Source organism: Centruroides sculpturatus, unplaced genomic scaffold (assembly GCF_000671375.1).
Source record: "Centruroides sculpturatus isolate CEXI.00-Female unplaced genomic scaffold, Cexi_2.0 scaffold784, whole genome shotgun sequence".
NCBI lineage: Eukaryota > Metazoa > Arthropoda > Arachnida > Scorpiones > Buthidae > Centruroides > Centruroides sculpturatus.
The window spans coordinates 38426-61684 of record NW_019385141.1 but is presented as its reverse complement, the minus strand read 5'-3'; the positions used below and the strand labels follow the sequence as shown (position 1 = coordinate 61684).

At 32.1% G+C, this 23259-nt stretch overlaps 1 protein-coding gene across 1 annotated transcript in view; it reads left to right on the top strand.

The window, feature by feature from the left end:
* Nucleotides 1-23259, top strand: part of LOC111635338 (adenylate cyclase type 10-like) — a 77644-nt gene that overhangs the window by 30181 nt on the left and 24204 nt on the right. Inside the window, exons 6-7 of the mRNA XM_023380277.1 lie at nt 5947-6093; nt 20196-20413. Of these exons, the coding sequence (XP_023236045.1) occupies nt 5947-6093; nt 20196-20413 (365 nt within the window). The remainder of the gene's footprint in view (nt 1-5946; nt 6094-20195; nt 20414-23259) is intronic.

Genomic DNA, 23259 nt, shown 5'->3' with positions numbered 1-23259 from the left:
CCACGGCTGAAAAGTAGCCAAAAAAGCAAAAAAAACTATACGACACGTATAAGGCAGAGGGCTGCAATCACACACATCAAACTGCCTTAAAATTGATAACCCAGTATCCTATATCAGTGTTCAGAATTTTCCATGTACTTGTTATTTTGAGATGTTTTAATACCAGGAATGCCTGTATGATGCAATCAAAGACATTATGCACAGATGCTTGAGTTTGAAAAAGACCTCATCATTGGGCTGAGAGAAGCAGGGTGACCATTTTACCAAATTGCCTGTCATTGGGGCCATTCTGAGCTGTTTGTTAGGATGTGTTAGTGCAGTGGCTACATAGTGGCAGTGGATATATCAGAGTTTGGTTAATGTCCAGGGTCGTAGACCATCATGGCGGCTCTTCCTGTTTTAGCCTCGAAACCGGACCACTTTGGAGACGACGTGTCACGTGACAACGCGAGCGAATGGTAGCGGCTGCTGCGCCGCGGCAGCGCCAACGCTGATTCCAGCAAACAAAAGCAAACAGTGGGGACGCACGTTCTAACCTAACCTAACCTATTCTAATAATATAAACGGTAATAATTATGATAATTTATTAGAATAGGTTAGGTTAGGTTAGAACGTGCGTCCCCACTGTTTGCTTTCTTGTCTTTGCTGGAATCGGCGATCAGCCGCCATGAGTGTACGTATCTGGACTTTAACCAAAATAACAAAATAACATGTTTTTTTTTTTTACTCACCTTTGTCCGCACTCATTCGCCGACTCTGGCATGACGCGCAGGCGCTTGCGTCGTCATGTCACACGTCGCGCAGGCGCTCGCGTCGTCACGTCACACGTCGTCTCCAAAGCGGTCCGGTTTCGAGGCTAAAACAGGAAGAGCCGCCATGATGGTCTATGACCCTAGACATTAACCCAGAGTTTACACATACAGTGAGCAGACTCTAGACCCTCTAGCAAGACCACCTGGAGAGATGACTGTCTGTTGTGGAACAAGCATGAATATCTGCAGTGGCATCTTTGTCCATTATCCAGAGACAGATGGAAATCTCATTACAGAATTCTGTATCTTTTTATACCATTGGTAGATAACTAGCGAGGAGGTAAATTTTCATACACAGTGACCATTATCACTGCAAAATTGTTGGCTTTGTTTTTATTAGTGCCATGAGAACCGTGAATTGCTGTGAGGTTGCCAATCCACACATAATAACAGGATATCTGAGCAGTTCTGAATCATATGTGGGAGCGTTAGGCACAGAACTAACTCTCCAGTTACATAAATTTCATTCCAATTTATTGTAACTTAAAAATATAGCTTACTACAACAATATTCTTTGATCTGTCAATGGAGACTAAATCTTCAGGTTCCCTTTTCTTACTGAGAGAGAGAGTGTCCTAAGAGAAAGGTCCCTCAATGTTCCTTTGGGAGTCAATAGCCCCGCGGCAAAGTTGTCAGGAAGTCTGTAGAGGAGATTTTTAGTCCTGTTTTGAGTTGGGGTGAAGATAATTCTTCCAAGGAAAATGTGGCACAATGGGAAGCAATAGACAGAAGCTCCTGTGTTCTAGAAATTCCGATTTTTTGGATCCCAGATCAACCATTCCAATTGGTTGTTCTTACTCATCTCCACTTTTTAATTGGTCCTCACTCATTACTAAGTGTAATGAGATTGGAACCTAGATCGCTGGATGAGTCAAAATTGTTTGTCAATTCGATCCCAATAAAAGATAGTTGATCTTAGGACTTACATTATTTTATTGTTAAAATAAGACAAGTACTCTTTTTTTTTTTTTTAATTCAATTCAAACATATCCTTTTATGGACATGAAATTTCTACCTTATAACATTAATAGTTTTATAAGATTATTTTACAAATTTTTTTACATTTTTGTGTGACTCCAGTTCACTTCCAGAGCCTCACACTGCTATGGACTGGTAATGTATTGTCTTTAGCAACAAATCTTGATTCTGTTTGGAAATGGATGACTGAAACTGAAATGGATGCAGAAACAGTACTAGGATTATACAGCCAAATTTATAATATTGTAATAAAAATAATTATGAAGTATTATATGTACTTTCTTTATACATAGAATGCAATTTTAGTTAATTTACTTTGTTTAGGTAAATTGTAGAAGAATCGAAAATTAGATTTGCACATTTTTCAAGATGTCAAATTCTTTTAAATTTAATTCTGTAAAATTATGAAATACTATATGATAAATTAATAATCACTTCAACTGGATAAATATAACTTAAACTACAAAAATGTTTTTATTGGATTTTAGTTTATGATTTAAGTTGCTGTATGATAGTAAACTGAATTGTTTGCAATTACATAATTTAAAGTAAATGTGCAGATGAATTATAATTTTAAGAGTATAAAATGGTGATTTAAAAAACTGGTCTTATATGCAAGTTACATTAGAAGAGACCATATTTGTATAGCAAAGATATTTTGCTATCTCTTATTAATGCTCTCAAAATAATGCTGAGAAAATAGACTTGTATTTAACTGATAATATTAATGGCTGTTGATTAATTTAAAATTCTTTCTCACTAATACCTGAATGTCCTGTTTCTTAATATCCAAAGATGGACAATGGATGGCCAAGCTGTTAAGGTATTCAGACTGGTATCACTCTGGGAATGTGAGAATGAATCTGGACAGATTAAAAAATCTCAGGAATTTTATGGGGTAGTCCAATCTGGATATGTCAGTCATTGCGAGTCTGACTGAAGTCCACTCTGAACTCAATTGAGGATTCAAGCATGTTCTCAAGAAAGAGGTGCAAAAACATAAACCCTGAACAAAAGATCAGCTAAAGACAGCACTTCAAAAAACATAGGCCAGCATTCCATAAACCTTTGTTGTGCCTATATTATATTGATGCCATGAGTTTATGAGTGTCACAAAATTGGTGATATTCAAATGTCAGGACTTATCATATGTTGGATGAAGGAAAGTGATGTAAAATAGCTACAGTGACAAACAAACCTGTTTATTTATACTAAGTCTTACAATGTAGAGTGTCTTCTCTTCTGGTGGCTCTGGACTGTTCAATTGTTGACCCTAGGCAGTCAGTCGATGCTCGATGGTGTGAGAGGTTGTGACGAAGGGTGATAGCCCAAAGTTCAATAAGGATGGTGTCCACTTGTGGTGGCAGGGAAAAGTCTGGACAGTTGACTATAGTTGTCAGCCGGGAAAGTCTGGACAGTAGTTGACACTATCAGAGGCTGGAAGAAATCTCTACAGTTAACTTCACTAGGAAAGCAGGGAAAAAGTCTGTCTTTGTCCTCACTTCCTCAGCAGTTTACTTACAAATATAATCAAACACCAAACAATATGCTGAGCTTATTATTTATTTACTGTTCAAACGTTTTCAGCCTACTTCTAATAGGCCATCCTCAAGACATTACCGTTCTACAATCAAATACAAAACTTTCGAATAAATTTTAAATTTAAACTTTTAACATATTTTTAAACATCTTTACAATAAATTGTAAACTATTAAATACTTAAATAAAAAATTTTTAACATTAAATAATAAATATATATAAAATTATTATAACAAAAAATAAAAAATAAAAAACAAAAATATACATTAAACTAGTAAAATATATCCTCCATAAGTTTACGGGTTTTTAATTCCCATTTCTTTTTCTAACAAGTATTTCCATGCCGTTGGCAGAATATTAGCATCCTTTGCGTTTAAGCAATTATTATTTATTTTACTCTTATATATCTGCATTTTTTCTATGCCAAACGCAATAGTTGCTTAAACGCAAAGGATGCTAGACTATTGCATTTGGCATAGAAAAAATGAAGATATATAAGAGTAAAATAAATAATAATTGCTTAAACGCAAAGGATGCTAATGCTCTGCCAATGGCATGGAAATACTTGTTAGAAAAAGAAATGGGAATTAAAAACCCGTAAACTTATGGAGGATATATTTTACTAGTTTAATGTATATTTTTGTTTTTTATTTTTTATTTTTTGTTATAATAATTTTATATATATTTATTATTTAATGTTAAAAATTTTTTATTTAAGTATTTAATAGTTTACAATTTATTGTAAAGATGTTTAAAAATATGTTAAAAGTTTAAATTTAAAATTTATTCGAAAGTTTTGTATTTGATTGTAGAACGGTAATGTCTTGAGGATGGCCTATTAGAAGTAGGCTGAAAACGTTTGAACAGTAAATAAATAATAAGCTCAGCAAATTGTTTGGTGTTTGATTATATCTGTTTTTGTCCTTTAAATCCAGGTTTTTGAAAGATACTCTTCCCCAGATCTCTAGCCTTTGATTGGCCGGTTTCCTGTCTCTAAGCAGATGACAGACCATTTCGGTCTACCAAAGGTTTAATTCAACACTGTTTTAATCCGATTGAGGAAAATTAATTGCACCTTGAAACTCCTGCTCGTATTTAATTGTTTTGAATTCTTATAAGTCTGACACATAATATCATTGCTGCATCTCCTTTTAATTAAGGCTATTTAAAACTGTTTTTTCCTCTCAATTAATAATTTTATTATTTCCCAATTTTATTTAGGTTTTTCTTCCAATTTTTACGAGTGTTAGAATCAAAGCCCGATCCCTTGATTTGACACCTTTATGATATTTTTAACACGGAAGTATCACTCGGGCCTCACAAGTTGTTGACATATGTGCTGTAAAAGGAGGACCCATGAAGTGGTGATTGTATGTGAATGAAGAGTGCATGTAAATTTATTGCCTTCATATTTTCAACAGAACAATATTTCCAGGCATATATTGAGATGCCTATTATGATGTACTAATTATTGTTATATAGCATAGATTAAGTGGAATACTTTGTTTAATAAAAAGTTTTCTTACAAATTACAAATGATTTTACATTTCTTAGTGTTTATGACTAGAGCTCATGAATATATATACATTTACTGCCATAGGTAAAGTACATCAATATTTTTTAAAACAACAAATTTATTAATAAAATCACTTTTTAGATTGAATTTTTTTACTTTGCAATGCTATTTATACTATGTGTGCTGTATTAGTACATTCATTGATGCTATTTAGACTTTAGAGTAGTCATGAGAAATCTATAGCCTGAAGTCCTAATATGCAGCTCCTAGGACTTTGGCAACATAATTTTATTTTCCTGTTTTCTGGCTTGTGCCATTAGCAATATTAATTAAGCTGATATTTATCAAAGAAACCATTTGGACTAAATTTGATCTGTGAAAAGACAAGAATAAACTATGTATTAGTAGTTTGCATATTATTAACATATATTATTTTAGAACCTAGTGTGCTGGTAATTATGGAGTATGTTGATACTTGGCAGACTGCCACTCCATAAGAAAAAATGTATGCAGCCCATCAGAAGAATACAAAGTTTCCTTGATGCTCACATGTAGAAAATATTGCCCATCACTGCTTTAGAGAATTAAGTATATTATTATATTAATATATAAAGCATAGATAATATTTATAATAATATAAATATCTAACTGAAAAGTAGTACAGTACCAAGCCACCTGATGTAGAAATCAAACACATAAACAAGGATACAAAATTTTCTGAACATGATCCAAGCATGATTGTGAAGAATAAACTTGTTTTGTGAATATGTGTGTATTAGAGTTTTAAATAGAATAATAATAGGAGAAAATTTTTTATTTGAATGATAACAAATTTAAAACTTAAAAATTAAGCACAATATTTTTACAGTGCATTAAATTTTGTAGATCACAAATGCTTTCTACCTAGTTCATAGGCTTTCTTTAGATGTATATCTCAGAATTGCTTATTAACTGAGTTTAAAACATTTGCAATAAAAAAGAATTTTACACAAACAGCTAAAGTTATTGTGATCATTTATTTTTTATACTGCAGTAATTTATTCTGTTAAAAATTAATGCACTTACAGAAAAATTTTCATTGCATTACATATTAATTTCTAGGAGATGCTATTTTATGTTTATGGCCAGTAAAAAAAGAAAAGAAAATACCATCTGTATTGAGAACAGTAGTTAACTGTGCTCTTAACATTCAAGAAACTTATGGAATTCTTACAACAAGTCTTGATGTGAAATTACGCATTAAATTTGGTATAGTTCATTTTTTTCTAATTTGTTACTTATTTTCTATTATAAGACACTTAAATAAAGTTACTTTATAAATATTAAAAGTACTTTAGTTGAATGTCTTGTGTTATTTAATGTAAAATTTATAGTAGTACTATAGACACTATTCAATACTTTAACTACAGTGGTATGTTGTGTTTTGAATGCTTTAGAATTAGAATGCTAAATTTTACAAAAATTCACCTCAGATTTTGAACAATGCCTTATAGTTTGAACTGTACATGCAGTGAAAAATGCAATCCGTTTTGTGTCCAAGTCATCTCCCACTCTCACTCTTGAATTACACTTGTATGTTTTTTTGCTTTTTTCACTTTATTTTTAGTGTATTTGATTATGTATATTGTTTGTTATTTGTTGATTTTTGACAATTTCTTTCTACAATTTTTCTTTGTGGATAGCTTTTGGATACTTTGTATGTTTTGTATCCTTTAGTTTGAAATTTCTTGAACAGAACTTTTTTAATGTACAAAGTTCAGGAACATCTTTCCCATATGTATAATGAATTATTTTTATTGTTTGTATGATGTTTTGGGTTCTTGACCAAATAAACACAGATCTTAAAAGGTAAAATAAATTTATTTGCAGTTTAGGTACAAAGACCATACCAGTGTTTCTCAACCTCTAACGAATCATCGCCCCCTTCAACATAGTATTGCCCCCTTCAATAAAAACGTTACGTAATATTGCCCCCTTCACTTCAAAATCCAATGCCGAGGGCCAAGGCTAACACCAAATTCATACTGCATTGAATAGACTAGTGACTAGTATAATGTTATTTGTTTAATTATTGTACATTATAATGAATAAAATATCTAATTATTCTTAATATAATGTTTTACTAAATTGCCCAGAAAATTGTTTTTCGCCCCCAAAATATAAGTTGTTACTAATCGCCTCCTCAACATGGAAAAACGCCCACATGGGGCAATATCGCCCCCGTTGAGAAACAATGTGTTAGGCTCAAAGACCAAAATCACTTATTCAGTGAAAAAAATGACCACAACGCGTTGTGGTCGTTTCAAAATGGCCACAAAGAGAAATTCATGTCATGGCAGTTGTAAAAATGGCCACAACGTGTTGTGGCTAACTCAAAATGACCACAAAGTGAAATTCGTATTGTGGCTTTCATGATATTTGACCACTACGCATTGTGGTGATAAAGAAAAGCCATAACACGATCCGAATGTTAGTTGATGCAACCATGATATGAAGGATAGGTTGTAACTTGTCNAAATTCATACTGCATTGAATAGACTAGTGACTAGTATAATGTTATTTGTTTAATTATTGTACATTATAATGAATAAAATATCTAATTATTCTTAATATAATGTTTTACTATATCGCCCAGAAAATTGTTTTTTGCCTCCCCCCCAAAATATAAGTTGTTACTAATCACCCCCTTAAAATGGAAAAACGCCCACATGGGGGCGATATCGCCCCCATTGAGAAACACTGCTCTAGAGGGAGACAATAGACTAAATCTGGGGGGACACTAAAGTGTTGCCAGTTGGCCACAATGTTATATCCTTTGCAAAACTCATAAAGCATAATATGTCTGATATGCTTTTTATCTAGAGGTATTTAAACTTGATGTTATTCAAACAAAATGTGAAAAAATAAGTTTAAAATAAGCTTTTAAACAAAGAACACAATTTCATATTAGCAATAATTGAATGCTATAGTTAAATCCATTATAGTTAAATCACACCTCTACGTTAAGGAACAGCAGCTGTTAGTAATATGCAAAACTTTCTCTTGAACACAATATAACCATTACTTATTAACTATGGCATTCAAGAAGAGTGTGGAAGCATGAAGTCTAAGAGAAAGGTTATAATATTGATGATTGAAATGAAAAAGATATGGTGACCATGTTTAAGATGTCGATGTCCATGGTATGTGACTAGTTAATGCAATTTTTATTTTATTATACTGTATTTACATATTTGATTACATATTGTTTTCATGTTTAAATTTATTATTAGAGCTTTTTTATAATGAAAATAATTCCATTGTATGTAAGAACAGGTTATTATTCAAGCATTTAACTGTGTTATTTTTACCTTAAACTATGTCTATTTGCTGTTTTAAATTTATCAAAATGGGTATTGTTTAAGGTCTGGGAATGGATTAATTCACTTTCAATGATTTATTATGTGAAAAATTGCTTTGACTTTGAACTACAAGGCATCACTGTTTTTTTTAAATAATCTATTAGAATAATAAATAAATAATTTTATCATAGTTTTACAAATATTTTCAATTTGTTGAATAATTAAATGCATAATATAAATTTATATTTATAGTTATTTAGTTAAAATTAGATTTTATCACTTTTAATATTAAGTAAGTTGAACTCTCCTTTTTGATGTTTGTAAGCAATAAAGCTGTTAACCCAATAACATTTAAAAAGATAAAAAACAAGGTAAGCGGCCAACGGTTACTGGTTCTTGCTACCGAGTATCTTGCCATATACTCATCAACTACATCAACTTCCCATTTTGTGGAGTTATAAAATGTAAAAATGAATGACTTTTTATCATTTCCTGATTCTGGATCAATGTCATTGGTGCTATGCATTGTAGAGAGGAGTGGAATAACTTTATTTTTTCTGGGACTGTATGGTACTAAAGTCATTCTGTCTATAAAAGTAAATACACTTGAGTCTACTGAGAGAAGTCTTGTGTTTGTAAACTCAGACAGGATCTCTCTTGTTTTTTTGTAAGATTCCAACTAATGTCAACTTGTGATCCTTTAGAAGACATTCAACTAACAGTATAGAAATGTACCAATTATCAGTGGTCACATTCCTTTTAGTACCACTTATTGCTTGAAGAAGTCTAGATACTACAACTAGTCCTAAATTTTTTACTCTAAAAGGACCCTCTGGCTGCTGCCCCACATGTACTTCCATGTTCATGGTCTAAAAAGTCTTTGCACAAATCATGACTAATATCCCAATTCCATACTTCACTGGTTTATTTTTTATGTATTGCCTAAAACTGTAATTACCTCTGAATGATTTGAGCATCTTGTCAATTGTGAAGAATTCACATAGAGCAATGTTAGTTTTACACTTTTCCACAAGTTAGGCCATACATTACATATTGGAGTGAGCTTGTTAAAGTTTTGTCACTGTATCCTAATTTCAGCATCATTGAACCTTACAGATTTAATAAGAAACATAAACCTTCATATATTCGTGAAGTTACGAAAAAATTCCATCCCAGTTCCATCATTTGACCACAAATAATATAAGTTCAAGAGCATAGCTCTAAGATATCATGACATGTAGAGAAAATCAATAAAAGCCTCCATTTCACTCCTTAATGTATCACATGCATCTCATTCTCTGGTATAGTTTGAATGTATTTTTTTTATATATGTTGTTTTGTATATTTCATAATGTCATCCAAAATTTCATTTGTAAAAAATAGCCTCTAGGCAGCAACAGGTGAATTCACATCTTTCTGTGCTTTCACACCTAGAAGGCATCTAACTAAATTGTGATCAGCTGTTCATCTATTATGTAAAAGACAGTGAATTCCCTATTTAGTTTTTCCATCCCTTTCTATATATTCAATCTTTATTTCAAATTCTGCTTTATCATCTCCAGATTGCTCTAACACTGTATCCTGTTCCTATCTATTGTGGTCATAAGCACGTGGTGAGTTTGATCTAACAAAGAGAAACATAAGAAACATATATTACAATAAGAAACGTTCTTTATTTCACCCGTATTTATGCTTAACAGGATTCTTTCAGATTCCAACACTCCTCATTCGTGTACAAACAAATTTATCAGATATACAGGCAGAATCGTTAACACAAACCTTGCGACATAAAGGTCGACCGAAAACATTCACCGTGGTACAAAGAAGACTTATCTAAAAACTTAAAAACTACTTATACTAGAAAGAAAGAAAGGATAGAAAATAGGACAGGTAGATCTAAAGTGCTAGGCAAGAATGGGTACCCAAGATAGTTGACGATCTCGATGTGGTAGTGACCGAATTATATCTTTTTGGATGGTGGGAACAATGTAAGTGTAATTCAATCAAAAACTTTCTCATAACCTTCCAGAGGTCCATATATCAAGATACTCAGTTTCTCTCGATTTGCTAGTCTTAACTTTTCATCACTTTCTCTCTCCAGCCGATGCCAAAACTACCTGGAGAACACTTCAATGCATATTCTCTCTTCGATGTCCCAGCAAAAAGTGGACTTGCGTGTCTTTTCTTTTGTCCTCTGGGCTACCTCTTCCTTTTGCCCACTAACTAGGTCATCCACCACCTACATTTGGGAGAAGTTTCTAGGAAGTTATATACAAAAGAACCAAGAACAAAGAAGGAAGGAAGGGAAAATATATATACATATATTAAAGATATATACAAAATAAAAAAAATATAATGGTGTACCACCACACTATCTACATTATCCTCTAATCTTCTACATCAGAAAATAACTTATCAAGTGCTTCAATAGCGAGTTCATCAGCAAACAAACATCTTCAAATTGCACCTGGATTTTCTTTTTATTCTTTATCTCTACTCTTCTCTTCCACAATTTCTATTAGTCTCAAAATTCTTTCTTCTTTTCTATCCATTTAGCTCAAGACAACAATCACTAAAAACTACAAATATAAATAATACTAATATAAAATAACAAAACGTTAAGTTTACTGTAAAACAAGCATATGCGTTAGGTTGCGCACAGCTGAAAACACCATGTTAAGAGAAAGCAGTTTACTCTTTACTCAGCAACTAAAAAATGTCAGTTACAGAAACAGTATGAAAAGTCAGTGGACGGGTCAATAGAAAGGTATTGGAGTGGGAGTGTACACTATTCAGGTTTATGAAAACAACAACAAAAAACAAACATGGTGAGAAAAACTGGCACATTTCACGATGGGTTAAACAACCAAAATCTGTACTTTTAAATAATACAGTCTATTTACAGAAATATCAGCAAAAATGTTGCATGTTGTAAAACTTAATTTAAAAGAAATTTCATATGTTAAACTTAAGTGGAACTATCTCAAAGAACTCACAAAGAACTATGCCATAATTATTTGATAGAACACAATCATCAACTAGGTCTTCTTCGACAACTAAAAAAAGAATGTTTGACAAATGTTGGGACTGGAACAAAGAAGTGAACATAACATCATACTGAAGGCTGATAAAAGCAGAGTGCTGGTTCTACTAAAGGAGGCCACTTAAGAACTCTCATGCAACAGTACATCATCGATACAGACTGTGAACCAGTGGATGGAGGATATGTGAATAGGTTACAGGATCAGGTCACACAATTTACAAGAACACTCCTAGCCAAGGGGCTGAAATTAAACAGGGTGGTAGTTGCCTCAATGGACACACCTAAAAGCCTTCGCAAAAACACATAAGCCTATGCCTTCCCTTATACCCTGTTTGACTGAGCATTTCGATCTAGATTGTGAGCAAGGTCGGCGACTGTCTTGGTGCTACCTCTCTCGACCGAAACAAGGTTCACTCGCGATCAACTCAAGAGAGTTGAAACTAGATCCAGTCATAACAGAGTCCCACAATCCCACGCACATGAGAAAATACAAGATGGCTACAGAACACGTGCCAGGCTATCAGCAAAGAAGTAAAAAAGATGTTTGGAGAGACAACGAGATTTTTGTACTATTAGATATATGGCATGAGAAAATAGATGACCTTACACAAAGCCAAAAGAAATAGAATGGTATATCAGGCAATGGCTGTAGCTCTGCGAGAACATGGATATAGAAGAATGTGGGAGCAGATACAAACAAAAATAAAGAATTTGACTGCAGAATATCGGTAAGTGGAATAAAGATATGATTATCATTATGGTATTATAATTCATAATCTATAAAACTTTGAGATATTAACTAACTTTGAGACATTAAAATTTTAAAAATGTCATTAATCCATGCCTGACCAGCTTTCAGTTAACACATTTTGTGAGTGACTGAGGTCAGTATAGGTCGGTCAAGGTCACTCAGGCAATGTTGTTATTTTAAAAATTTACCAAAAATTGAATTATAATATATTCATATGGAAAAAAATCACATATATTTATTAATATTTCTAGTTTTAGATGCAATATTTTTTATTACATTTTATTATAAAATTTGATTATATATATATATATTATTACTGACATTTACAACTTGAAAATTAATGACTTTTTGTCAGATTTAATACTCTGGTTATGTTATTCATTTCTGGAAGTGAGCCAGAACTACTGTAGATAGGTGTGCAGCTGTAATTATATAACTATTAATAAATATACAGTGGTTCCAAAAATTTAGCACAACATTCTACATTGAATATTGTGCTAAATGCAGAAATGCACATTATTTCAATATTATTCTAATATTTTTCACACCACTGTAAATTATAATACCTTATGATAAATATTAAAACTACATAATTACCTAAATTTTTCTATTCTTTTATTTAGCAAAGAAAAAATTGCAGTTGATCCTAGTGGTGGACAACCCTCCACTTTGAAAATTTTTGAGAAAACTCACCAAATATTGGGATGCTTGCCTGTAAACGACACAAGCCTGAATCAACACTGCAAGTTTTAAATTCAAGTATAAATTATATGAAAACACTAAACATACAAGATGAAAATTTAATTGTATTAGGTAAGTTGTCTGGGTCCTGAAAACTTATTCAAAAGCTGCCACCCTTTAGCACATTCAGTTTAATTGTTTTAAAGCTCACAAGTTAGAGCTACTATAGTATAGAAAAAAATTAATTAGAAATTTAAAAAACTATGATACTGACATGAATTGTCAAACTTGATGCTAGCTACGTTTTTTAAACCGTGCAACCTTATTTGCATATTTCAGCAGAGCCATAACTAGCCATTCCTGTGCCCTGTGCAAGAATTTGCATTTAGGCCCCTTAATTTATTTGGTTTTGGGAAAATAATAAAACAAATACATTACAATAGATTTTTAATAAGATTTATTTTAATTGAATTTTTCTGGCTTTCATTTCAGCAAATTCATTAATTACACCATCATAATTAATATTTTTAACGATATTGTATTCTATTGAAATAATAGAAATATTGGATAATCGTTCTTGTCCGATAGTTGATCTTAAATAATTTTTTATTAAGTTTAACTTGCTAAAACTTCTCTCGCACGAAGCAATAGAAACGGGAAGAGTTAGAAATATTCGAAGAGTGACATTGATATTTGGGTAAGACTCAATTAAACCAAAATCATGAAGAGCCTGTAGAATATTAAGCGGAGATGCAGTTTCTATATTTTGTATAAGAGTCGTTACTTCAAAATTAAAACTTTCAATTTCACTTGTGAATTCGTACTTTTTTAAATCTTTGCTATATTTAATAGCGAGATCTGCAGCCGATTTTTTAAAATCAACACTCGTGTATTGTAAAGACGAACCACAGCAAAAGCAAAAATTGTCACAGATAGTTTTCATTTTTTCATAACGCCAATCTATTTGACATAATAGAGTGTCAAGAACACTGTAAATTTGTATTTTAAATAATTTTTTGGGTGTCAAGTTACTTCCTTTATCTGGTGTTTTATCTATTTCCATTATCTTAACTCTTTTTTTTTTCATTTATTAAGAAATCCTTTTTCTATACTTTTTGGTTTGTCTTAAGAATATGATCAATAGTAGCATCTGTTAATATTGTTGGCCATAAAGCTATATCATTTATTACTTCCATGTATCTATATATATCAAAGCGTTTTTTGGACTATTTCTATCTTCTGCGTTTTCACAATCCCTTTTTACAGTAGTATTTTAAAGACTGCAGGAACCCCTTCGGGGCCCTACACGCCCGCATAGTTCGCTTACCACTTAATCCGTCGTTCAGGTATACGCCACATATGTTACCTTTACAGATTTCTAGCTCTTCACACTGTAGAAAAATCTAGAAATACAGTTTTGTATATTGTAATAATATTAGTACTTGCCAAAAAGCTCTATAAAGTAGAGAAAAATCTGTAAATTTGAAAACTATAAACATAAATTTAAATTTCTCAAAAAATAAATTAAAAAATATCAAAAGTCACTACTTTTGGCTGATTTGTCTGAGGTCTCCACTACCTCACTACATCCCTCTAAAAGTTGCCATAGTTGGAAACACTGGTGAGCAGACATCTAGGGTCTAAGTAAGGCGAAATGTAATCGCCAAACCATGCTGCAGAAAGGCAGAAAAATTTAAAATTTAAAAATATAATTTCTTGTGAACAGCAGTTTGGGCCCCCCCTTCCAAGTGGGCCCTGTGCGAGTGCACCTGTTGCACCTGCCTAGTTACGGCTCTGTATTTCAGGACCATATACCCAGCATTGTAACCTGTTTTTTGTACATAATATGATCTTATCTCTTATTTACAATATTACAGGTACTGCAGAGGCTGCATATGTTGTTACCCAATCTACAGAACCAGTACTAGACCTAACTACACCACCTACCACATGCACCTCAGATTCATAGAGTGCTCTATCAAAAAGATTTGAAGAAAGCAGGCAACGAAATAAAAAACAGAAGACTAGCGACGTTGCTGAACTCACAACTTGTTCAAAGGCAGCATGAGGAAACAAGAGATGTTGATAACCAAATATTATGTTTATTAAAAGAACAAAATGACCTCTTTCACCAGAGTTTAAATTTACAAAAAGAATTTAATGATGTAATTGCTGCTCTTTTAAATAAGAACAAGTAAACAAAATGTGTTTATTATTGATTAATCTGATATGAAATAAAATCTGAATTATTTATTCTTGGTTTGTGTAAGTAAATAAGTCTTATCTTAGTTGTTAAAGTACACAACATGTGCATTTCTAATTTCTTGTGTTGATTGATCATATTCCCCCACTACTGTGGAAGCAGAATTGACAGTAGTCTCATGTTGCAGTTCATTTAGCCAATCATCATATATGTTATCATTTAGTTCTTCACATATGTTATGTAGGATGCAACAAGCCCAAACTAGAAATGATACATTATTTAGGTTTAGTTCTAATCTTCTGCTGATGAATCTGAACCATGCCTTTAGATGACCAAATGCATTTTCCACCACTCTTCTGGCTCAAGACAAAAGGTAGTTGAATTGCTTTTTCTCATTAGGCAAATCAGCACTGTCAGGAAATGGCTTCATTAAGGTAGGCATAAGTAGAAATGCAGTGTCACCTAATAAAAGTAGAGGTATAGTGCATTAGCCTCATTATATCTTTTTCTCAGTTCACTATACAAAGTGAACACATTAAACATTTGATAGTTTCCACTGTTTCGAAACATATGAGAGTTGTTATTCCTCCCAGGTGCACCAACATTGACATAGGTGAACTTGTATTTTGCATCACATATTGCCAGTAGTACAACACTATAAAAGCTTTTGTAGTTAAAGTAATCAACTGCATGTTCCTTTGGTGGACTGACTTTAATATGAGTCCCATCAATCACTCCAATACACTGTGGAAAATGTCATAAATTCTCAAATTCTTCGGCTTTTTTTAACAACTCTTTTGTTGTTCCAGGAAACATTATTTTTGAGTCTAGCTTTTCGATCAGCAGGTTGCAAAACTCATGCAATGTTTCGAAAACTGATGTCTTGTCTACTCTACTCCAAATAAGTTTGCAATACTACAAAATTCCGCTGTGGAAGACAATGTGTATAGAGCTATCACAATTCTCTTATTCAGTGGAATGCATTTTCTGTAGTTTGTATCTAGGCACTCCATTTCCTTAAGGTTTGCACATAGAAAATGGAATGTTTCTTGAGAAACTTGGAAATTCTCCTTCCATTTTGCTGGAGTCCATGCTTTTACAACAGTTGTCCACCAGTCGCTGCCTTTTGGATATGACCAACAACTTGGTGAGGCACGATTCTGTGATAAATTACTTAGCAAAATCTTAATGTCTTGGTTCCTCTTCTTCATATGACAACATATGTTGATCAAATGACTTAAACAATTTCTGTTTACAGTCATTTGATTGCAGATGTTTATTAACTTTGCTGCATATAGGCCTACCAGTAATGCATCTTTGTTATTAGCTTTCATTTTGTTTGTGTTTGTGACCAGTGCTGCTGCCTGCTTCTAGTGGAACTACCCCAATGGTGCCTTCATTTTACCCTAAATTACTCTAAACTGAGGAAACTCTCTAAGCTTGACCATATTCGAGCTCACGCTCAGATAAAAAAATAAGACAAACGATTCTATGTTGCAGATCCCTGTACTATTATCGTGAAATAATAATCAGAACAATTCTTAATTCATCGTTTTTAAAAATCTTTAACTAAAATGTCTTAGGATTTTTAGATTTTATCAGAGGTATTAATTTACATCAGATATGGAGATAAAAAATTAATTAATTAATCCATTCACTTGATTGACCTTTATCCTAGAAACAGCAACACTGTTTGTGACTTATTGTGAAATTATGTCAGTTTTATCATTGCTTGCAATAGCCGGGTAATTCTCAAGTGAGTTACCTGTGTGAACAGCTCGACATTCGACTGACAACTGTCACAATTGAGATTGTAGGCAAATCAAGATCAAAGTGAGTCGTGGATATTGTGTGCGAACGTAGTATTAGACCTGTTCTTGATAAAGCTAGGTCTCTGACAAGGCTTCTAGAAAACATGGTTCACATCATCAAGTCAGACCATTTGAAAGATTATGCTTTAGCGGTGAAGAACTATACCAAACTGATAGAACTGTTACGACAAGCACACTTAATAAATGGGGCACATATTATGGTATTTGACTTTGTGTCATTATACCCCTCGATAAAGCTTCAACCGTGCTTCTACATTCTTAGGAATCTCTTACTGAGATGCAATACACCTACATGGTGTAAACAGATCATGGAGCTCGCACACCTCATGTGTTAGAGCTTGATATTCCAATTCAACAATAGAACCTATTTGCAAAAACAAGGAGTACCCATGAATAGCCCGCCCCCTCAAATAATAAGTACACTATATATGTATATGGTGAATTTGTGTATTTGCAACCAATAAGTCTTTGTTTTTATATGTTCAAAATGTTTTAAATTCAATGTTCAAAAACATTCTATTCCTAGCATTCCGATTTTACAATTCCAAAATCTGAATGCTAGGAATAGAATTATTTTGGGTTGATGACAAAGTTATTCCAATTCGGAGGCACAAATGTTTCGGGTCCAAGTTGATAGGGTAATTATTCGTTTTGGAGCACAGATCACTGGTTGAGGAACTGGCGACAATTATCGTTAGGGGACCAGGTGGCAACTTCTTGCCTTGGGTAGAATTAGATGGCGTCTGACTAAACTTTCAGTTCCTTGCAATATTGAACTGATGAAATCAAGACAGTAAAGGCTGCTATACACCATGGGTTAATCCTTTGAGGCTGCCTGTCCTTGAGGAACTTCCTATCGCCCAAAAACGAAGAAAACCTCTCAGCAGAGGGTGGGGCAGCTTGCCCCGGGCGCCACTGGCAGAAGGGAGCCTAATGGTTTCCAAGAATAACAAAATTTGTTTCTGGAGGGGAAGGGGGTGCCAATATAGTGTCGCGGCCCGGGTGCAGTTATATTCGCTACGCCATTGTGTTTATTATTACGCCACTGATGTTTGGCAACAAATTCTATTAAAACTCACGGGAAAAAAGTATGCATAGAAGTCTATGGTGTAAATAGTAGTAGTAGTGGTTTGGGTAGCACTGATCACAAAATTAATTTTTCAAGAGAAATCTTGGGCTATAGATTATGTTAAAAAGCATCAATTATCAGCGAAAGACAATGGCAAGTCGATTTTACTACCAAAAAAATTCATGGATTAAATTTTATAGACGAATATATATTAATAATTCTCAACCACATCCGATATTAGTACAAATTGTAAACATTATTATCGCAAATTAATTTTATAATTTAATAATTAAAAAGAATTTATTAAACTTTGTCTTATTTTAAGTTGTCATGTTTTAATTTACTTGGATATTAAAACAATAAATTTTTTAAAATGTAGAAGAAAATGATAAAGAGTATCGAGATGTTTTATGAAAACGGAAGAAATGAATTGAGAAGTTTTCTAAATATTAAAATTATTTATAATTTTAATTTACTCGAGAAATTTTTGATCCGAAAATAATTTATAACCTGAAAAATTAATTTTTTAGGTTATAAATAATAAAAGTTAATAAGGTTATAGAAAATAATTCTTCCAAACATTCACGAGACATTGTTCTCACACACGTTTAGGTCGGCCTGCGCAGTCTGACACTGCGCCAGGAAAATCAAATGGTTTTTCAATTCTACTCAGGTGGTCGGTACAGGTCGCCGAAGCTGTTAAATTGTACCCCATAAACTATCAAGAATTATAAAGGTCAGGCATGCATGATTACTCCTTCGAGAATTAACCTAAAGAATATGGCCGATTCTACTCAGGTGGTCAGTACAGTTTGCCGAAACTGTTAAATTTTCCCCCACACACATCCAGGAATGACTCAAAATCAGGCATGCATGGTTACTCTTTTGAGGATTAACCCATGGTGTATAGCAGCCTTAAGTGGAAGGTTATGAGAAAGCATCATTTTTACTGCCGAGAACTTAACAGACGATTTAATCCCAGGTGTGAAAGTTGACAGTTAATCAGACAAAATTTTATTGTCAAGACATTATGTTATGATTTAGTTATGTAAATAAATTACATAGTGCGGAGTCTCACAATTTTATTGTGAGGTCCCAGTGTTCAACTCCCTTATTAAATGTACAAAAAAATTCATTTCATTCAAAGAAAATATTTTGTTAATGAAAAATGTATAAAACATATCTGTTGCAAAAGTGTGAAATAAACAATGGCTGACCCTGTGAGATCACAAGCTGATGTAAACTAATGAGTTGGAATGTTCAAAATGTCAATGAACATTCCAACTCTGGTGCTCATAGAGATGACAAAATTTGGAAAAAATGAGGAAATATAGCATTTTTTAAAGAAAAACTAACATGTTTTAGTTAATAAAGACAAAAAGAAAATTCTTAGATGTCAGAAAAGAAAATATTATGTGAGATACAAGTGAAAGTTTCAAAGTTTGATCAACACTGAAAATCCTAAAGAACCTTTACTTCTGGTGACAAAACTTTAATAAATTGTCAAATGAACGCTTTTGACCTTCTGCTTCAGGAGCTTACAACACAAGTAAGAAAGGCATTATGAAAGAAATTGCGGACTGCAAGGAGTCAAGAATGATTCTGAAAAGAGCTCCAAACTATATAAAATTTTAAGAATGACAAAGATAACATCAAGAAAGAAGAAAAAACAGGGGTGTACAAGATTCCTTACAAAAACATACAGCTAGGAATCAAGAAAGAATATATCAGTGTCACAACAAGGAATTTGGGAGTAAGACTCAAAGAACACAAATATAACATAAGAAAAGGTTCCAACACAACATTACTTTCCCAGATGGTGCAGATCCAAGGCTTGAAAGTAAAATGGGATAAAGCAGACATTGTCAAACTGTTGCACTCCCCAACATTAACAAGAACTACTAAGAAAATTGAAATATACAGGAGCAAACTGGAAGAGGCATGCATAAATGCAAGGGACACAGAAGGCCTACCATCAGCTGGAAAGTTTATAGTCAAAAAGTTTGCCATGAACTCATAATTTATACATTAGTCTATAGTTGCACTTTATATAAATTATATCTTAATAATTTATTTTAATGTTCAAAGTAATATTACTGGATCATTATTTTTATTAATATATCTGAACTGGTTTTTTATTTTTGATTTTATTTCATATATATATTTTTATAAGTTATTCTTATGCTATTATCTTTTTATTCTGTTGTCAATTTTTTTAATTTAAACATATGTATTCCATCTTATGGAATGCAGATGTTCCAATCCATTTTAACTTGAAGATGACCTATAGAATAGGTTAGTTTTAAATAAAACTGTCTTGGCAACAAAAAAGGTGTATTATAATTGTCTAATTGTTTGCTGAGCACATTCTGTTAAATAGAATATAACTATAAATATGCATAAACTATAACTATAATAAAATATTTTCAGGAATATCTGCAGGATTATTTGATTTTTTAATTTGTGGTAAAGAAACTGAATTTATTCAACCAATTTGTGTAGGAGAGCCAATAGTAAATGTTCAAGATGCTCAAAATCAATGTGAACCAGGAGAAGTAATAATAACTAATGAGGCATGGCAATTATTGAAACATTATCACTCTTCATACACTTTTATACGAATAAAAGGACAATTTATAAAAGTATTAGTGAGTATTCTTGTTTATTATATTTAATTATTGTTTATAAATATGTTCTACAGAATCATTTTTAAAATATTTATTTTTTATTAATATTAAATTTTACTAATTAAAATGAAATTAATTTTCATTTTAATTAGTAAAATTTAATTAGTAAAATTTATTTAAATTAGTAAAAAATGTTTTTTATAATTTGTTGTAAGTATTATTAAATAGTGCAATATAACACAATATTGTTTAAAGTTTTAAGTTTAATTAAAAAAAATTTTTTTTTTACCTTGTATAATTTTTAAGTATACTAAGACCTCTCATTAATACCAACTGTTGAGGGACTATTTTTCTATTGGAAAATAGTCCAAAATGCATTTTGGATTTTTACGGTTTTTATACTTATGTAATCATCTTATTGTATATCCCTTTTTGTTTTATTAAATGTTTTTACTTTGATTCTTGAACGTTTGTGCCCATTATCAGGTTAGACTGGATGTTGCTTTTCGAAGAGATTAGTAAAAAGGCAATTGGACTAACGTAACCGGTTGTGTAATAAAAGAACAAAGAGTGCACAAAGATTACACACAGTTTTTACTCCCGGAAGGTCAGCGCTAGAAAGGGAAGAGTGAAATGAGGTCACCTTGCCCGAGGGGTCAAGAGTGCCACCAACCTTTTATTACGTTAGAACATTACAAATCATCGTGACCGTTGATTCCAACATATCATTGGTGTGAGAAGCCCTTACTATTATCTGCCTCATGGTTATAGATATTTTAATTAATTCAAAGAATGTTAAAATACAAAAATAATTGCACAATATGTATTTATATTTTAGAATATACAAGGGAAATGTCACTTCCACAGCTTCCATGGATAGCATACCACTGCATTTTAGACTTTATTTTATTAATTACAGTGTAAGAAAAGTAGGTATTCACTTATGGGTTTACCTCAGATAATGCAGAACTTTGTTTAAATCGGGTTCTACTGTATATCAATATAATAAATTTAAATTTAATATCAAATAAATAATAAATAATAAGATATCAAATAGTCTGGAAGGAATTTTTTTCAAAAATGCAAAAGAAATTTAATATTATTCTAATACACACTATTATTTTGACTAAATTAATTAATATCTTAAAACATTATATCAGCTAATAGATACTGAATTTTTGTTAAAGAGTTCAAACATACTTAAAATATTATAACTAAATATTATTGCAATGGCAACAGGGACACTTCCCTTTATGCTAATAAAGATTATTATTATTATTATTATTATTATTATTATTGCAATGTACTGAATACAGGAAATCAGAAAATATTACATAGTAATTATTTTTTGAGACTGAAGTTCATATTTATTGACTAGATATATGTTGCATCAATAATTAAATTTAGTTCATTAGTGTTAAATTTGTCTAATTCAATCAGTTAATATATACTGGTAATTTCTTCACTTAAATTTAAGTAGTAATTATCAAATGCTTGAACAGTTTGAAATAAATAAATTATCAAAATGGTATTTTTCAGCTACATTAAAATAAATGTGATCAATGATTTTCAATTTTTTTATAATATAGATAAAAAACTATTTATAATGCTATTATCATTTACTAATTTGATATAATTAAAATTTTCATTATAACATGATAATGCGATGATATTTTATTTATATCTACATTATGTGTATATTTATATCTACAAAATATACTAACTTAAAAGTAAGAAGAAAAATAAGTTCTCATTTTTCAATAGAAATAAATTTTAATTATAGCACAATTATGACAGTCTTCAATTAACACTACAGCTGTCCTTTGATAGGCCAACGTTTTGTAATCTAACGTGCTCAGTAGTCCGATGCACCTCCCGTCAAGATACCCGTCTCATTACGTGTCTGCTTGCACAGAAGCATGTCGCGACGTGAATCTCCCCACCCAATTCTTACATGATGACACACATTTCGTGTGTTTTCCGTGAGCAGTTCTGTTTGAACAGTTGGAGTAGGGAATATTGTAGGCTATTGCTAGCAAAACAATGCCAAATATGTAATCACTTTCGGTAATCTGGACACTTTTGGTAATCCAACACCCCTTTGGTCCCATACTTGTCAGATTATCAAGGGACAGCTGTATTGATAGGATCTTTGAAACTGTGACATTAAACAAAAAATCACATAACAAGACTAATTTTACCATAAACTAAATGATATAAACAAAATACAATTTAGTAATATTATTTTAATTGGTTTGTCTGATTAATTTAATTATTTGTGATTACAATCTCCAGCATTCATTTTTGATATCAATAGAATGAGTTTTATTTTTTACTAGCAGACCCCGCCACGCGTTGTTGTGGCTCAAAATGTATCTATTATAAATGTATAACACTTCCCTGTGGGGGGGAATTTTTCGAAAAATTTCTTCTTAGTGTACATTCTCTTGACGTACCCTATTAAAACGCAATCAAAAACGCAAAAACCTGCATCTAAAATAATATAATAGAAGCCAAGTTCTTCGCAGTAAGCCTTAATTCTGTCCCTCTCCCCAACGGGGGAATATTGAAAAATCCCTTCTTAGTGTACATTCTGTTGATGTATCCTATTAAAACGCAATAAAAAACGCAAAAATCACATCTAAAATAGTATAATAGAAGCCAAGTTCTTTACGGTAAGCCTTAATTAATCCTAACCATCTCCCTTCAGTGGGGGTAATTTCGACACGTATGTTATAAAAACACATGCGTATTCGAATGCAGCGTTGTGTGAAAATTTCAAAGGAATCGGTAGGAATAAATGAACATTACATTTTTATTTATATAGATAGATAGAAGATGATCCGCTTTAGTTCATTTTCACAGAA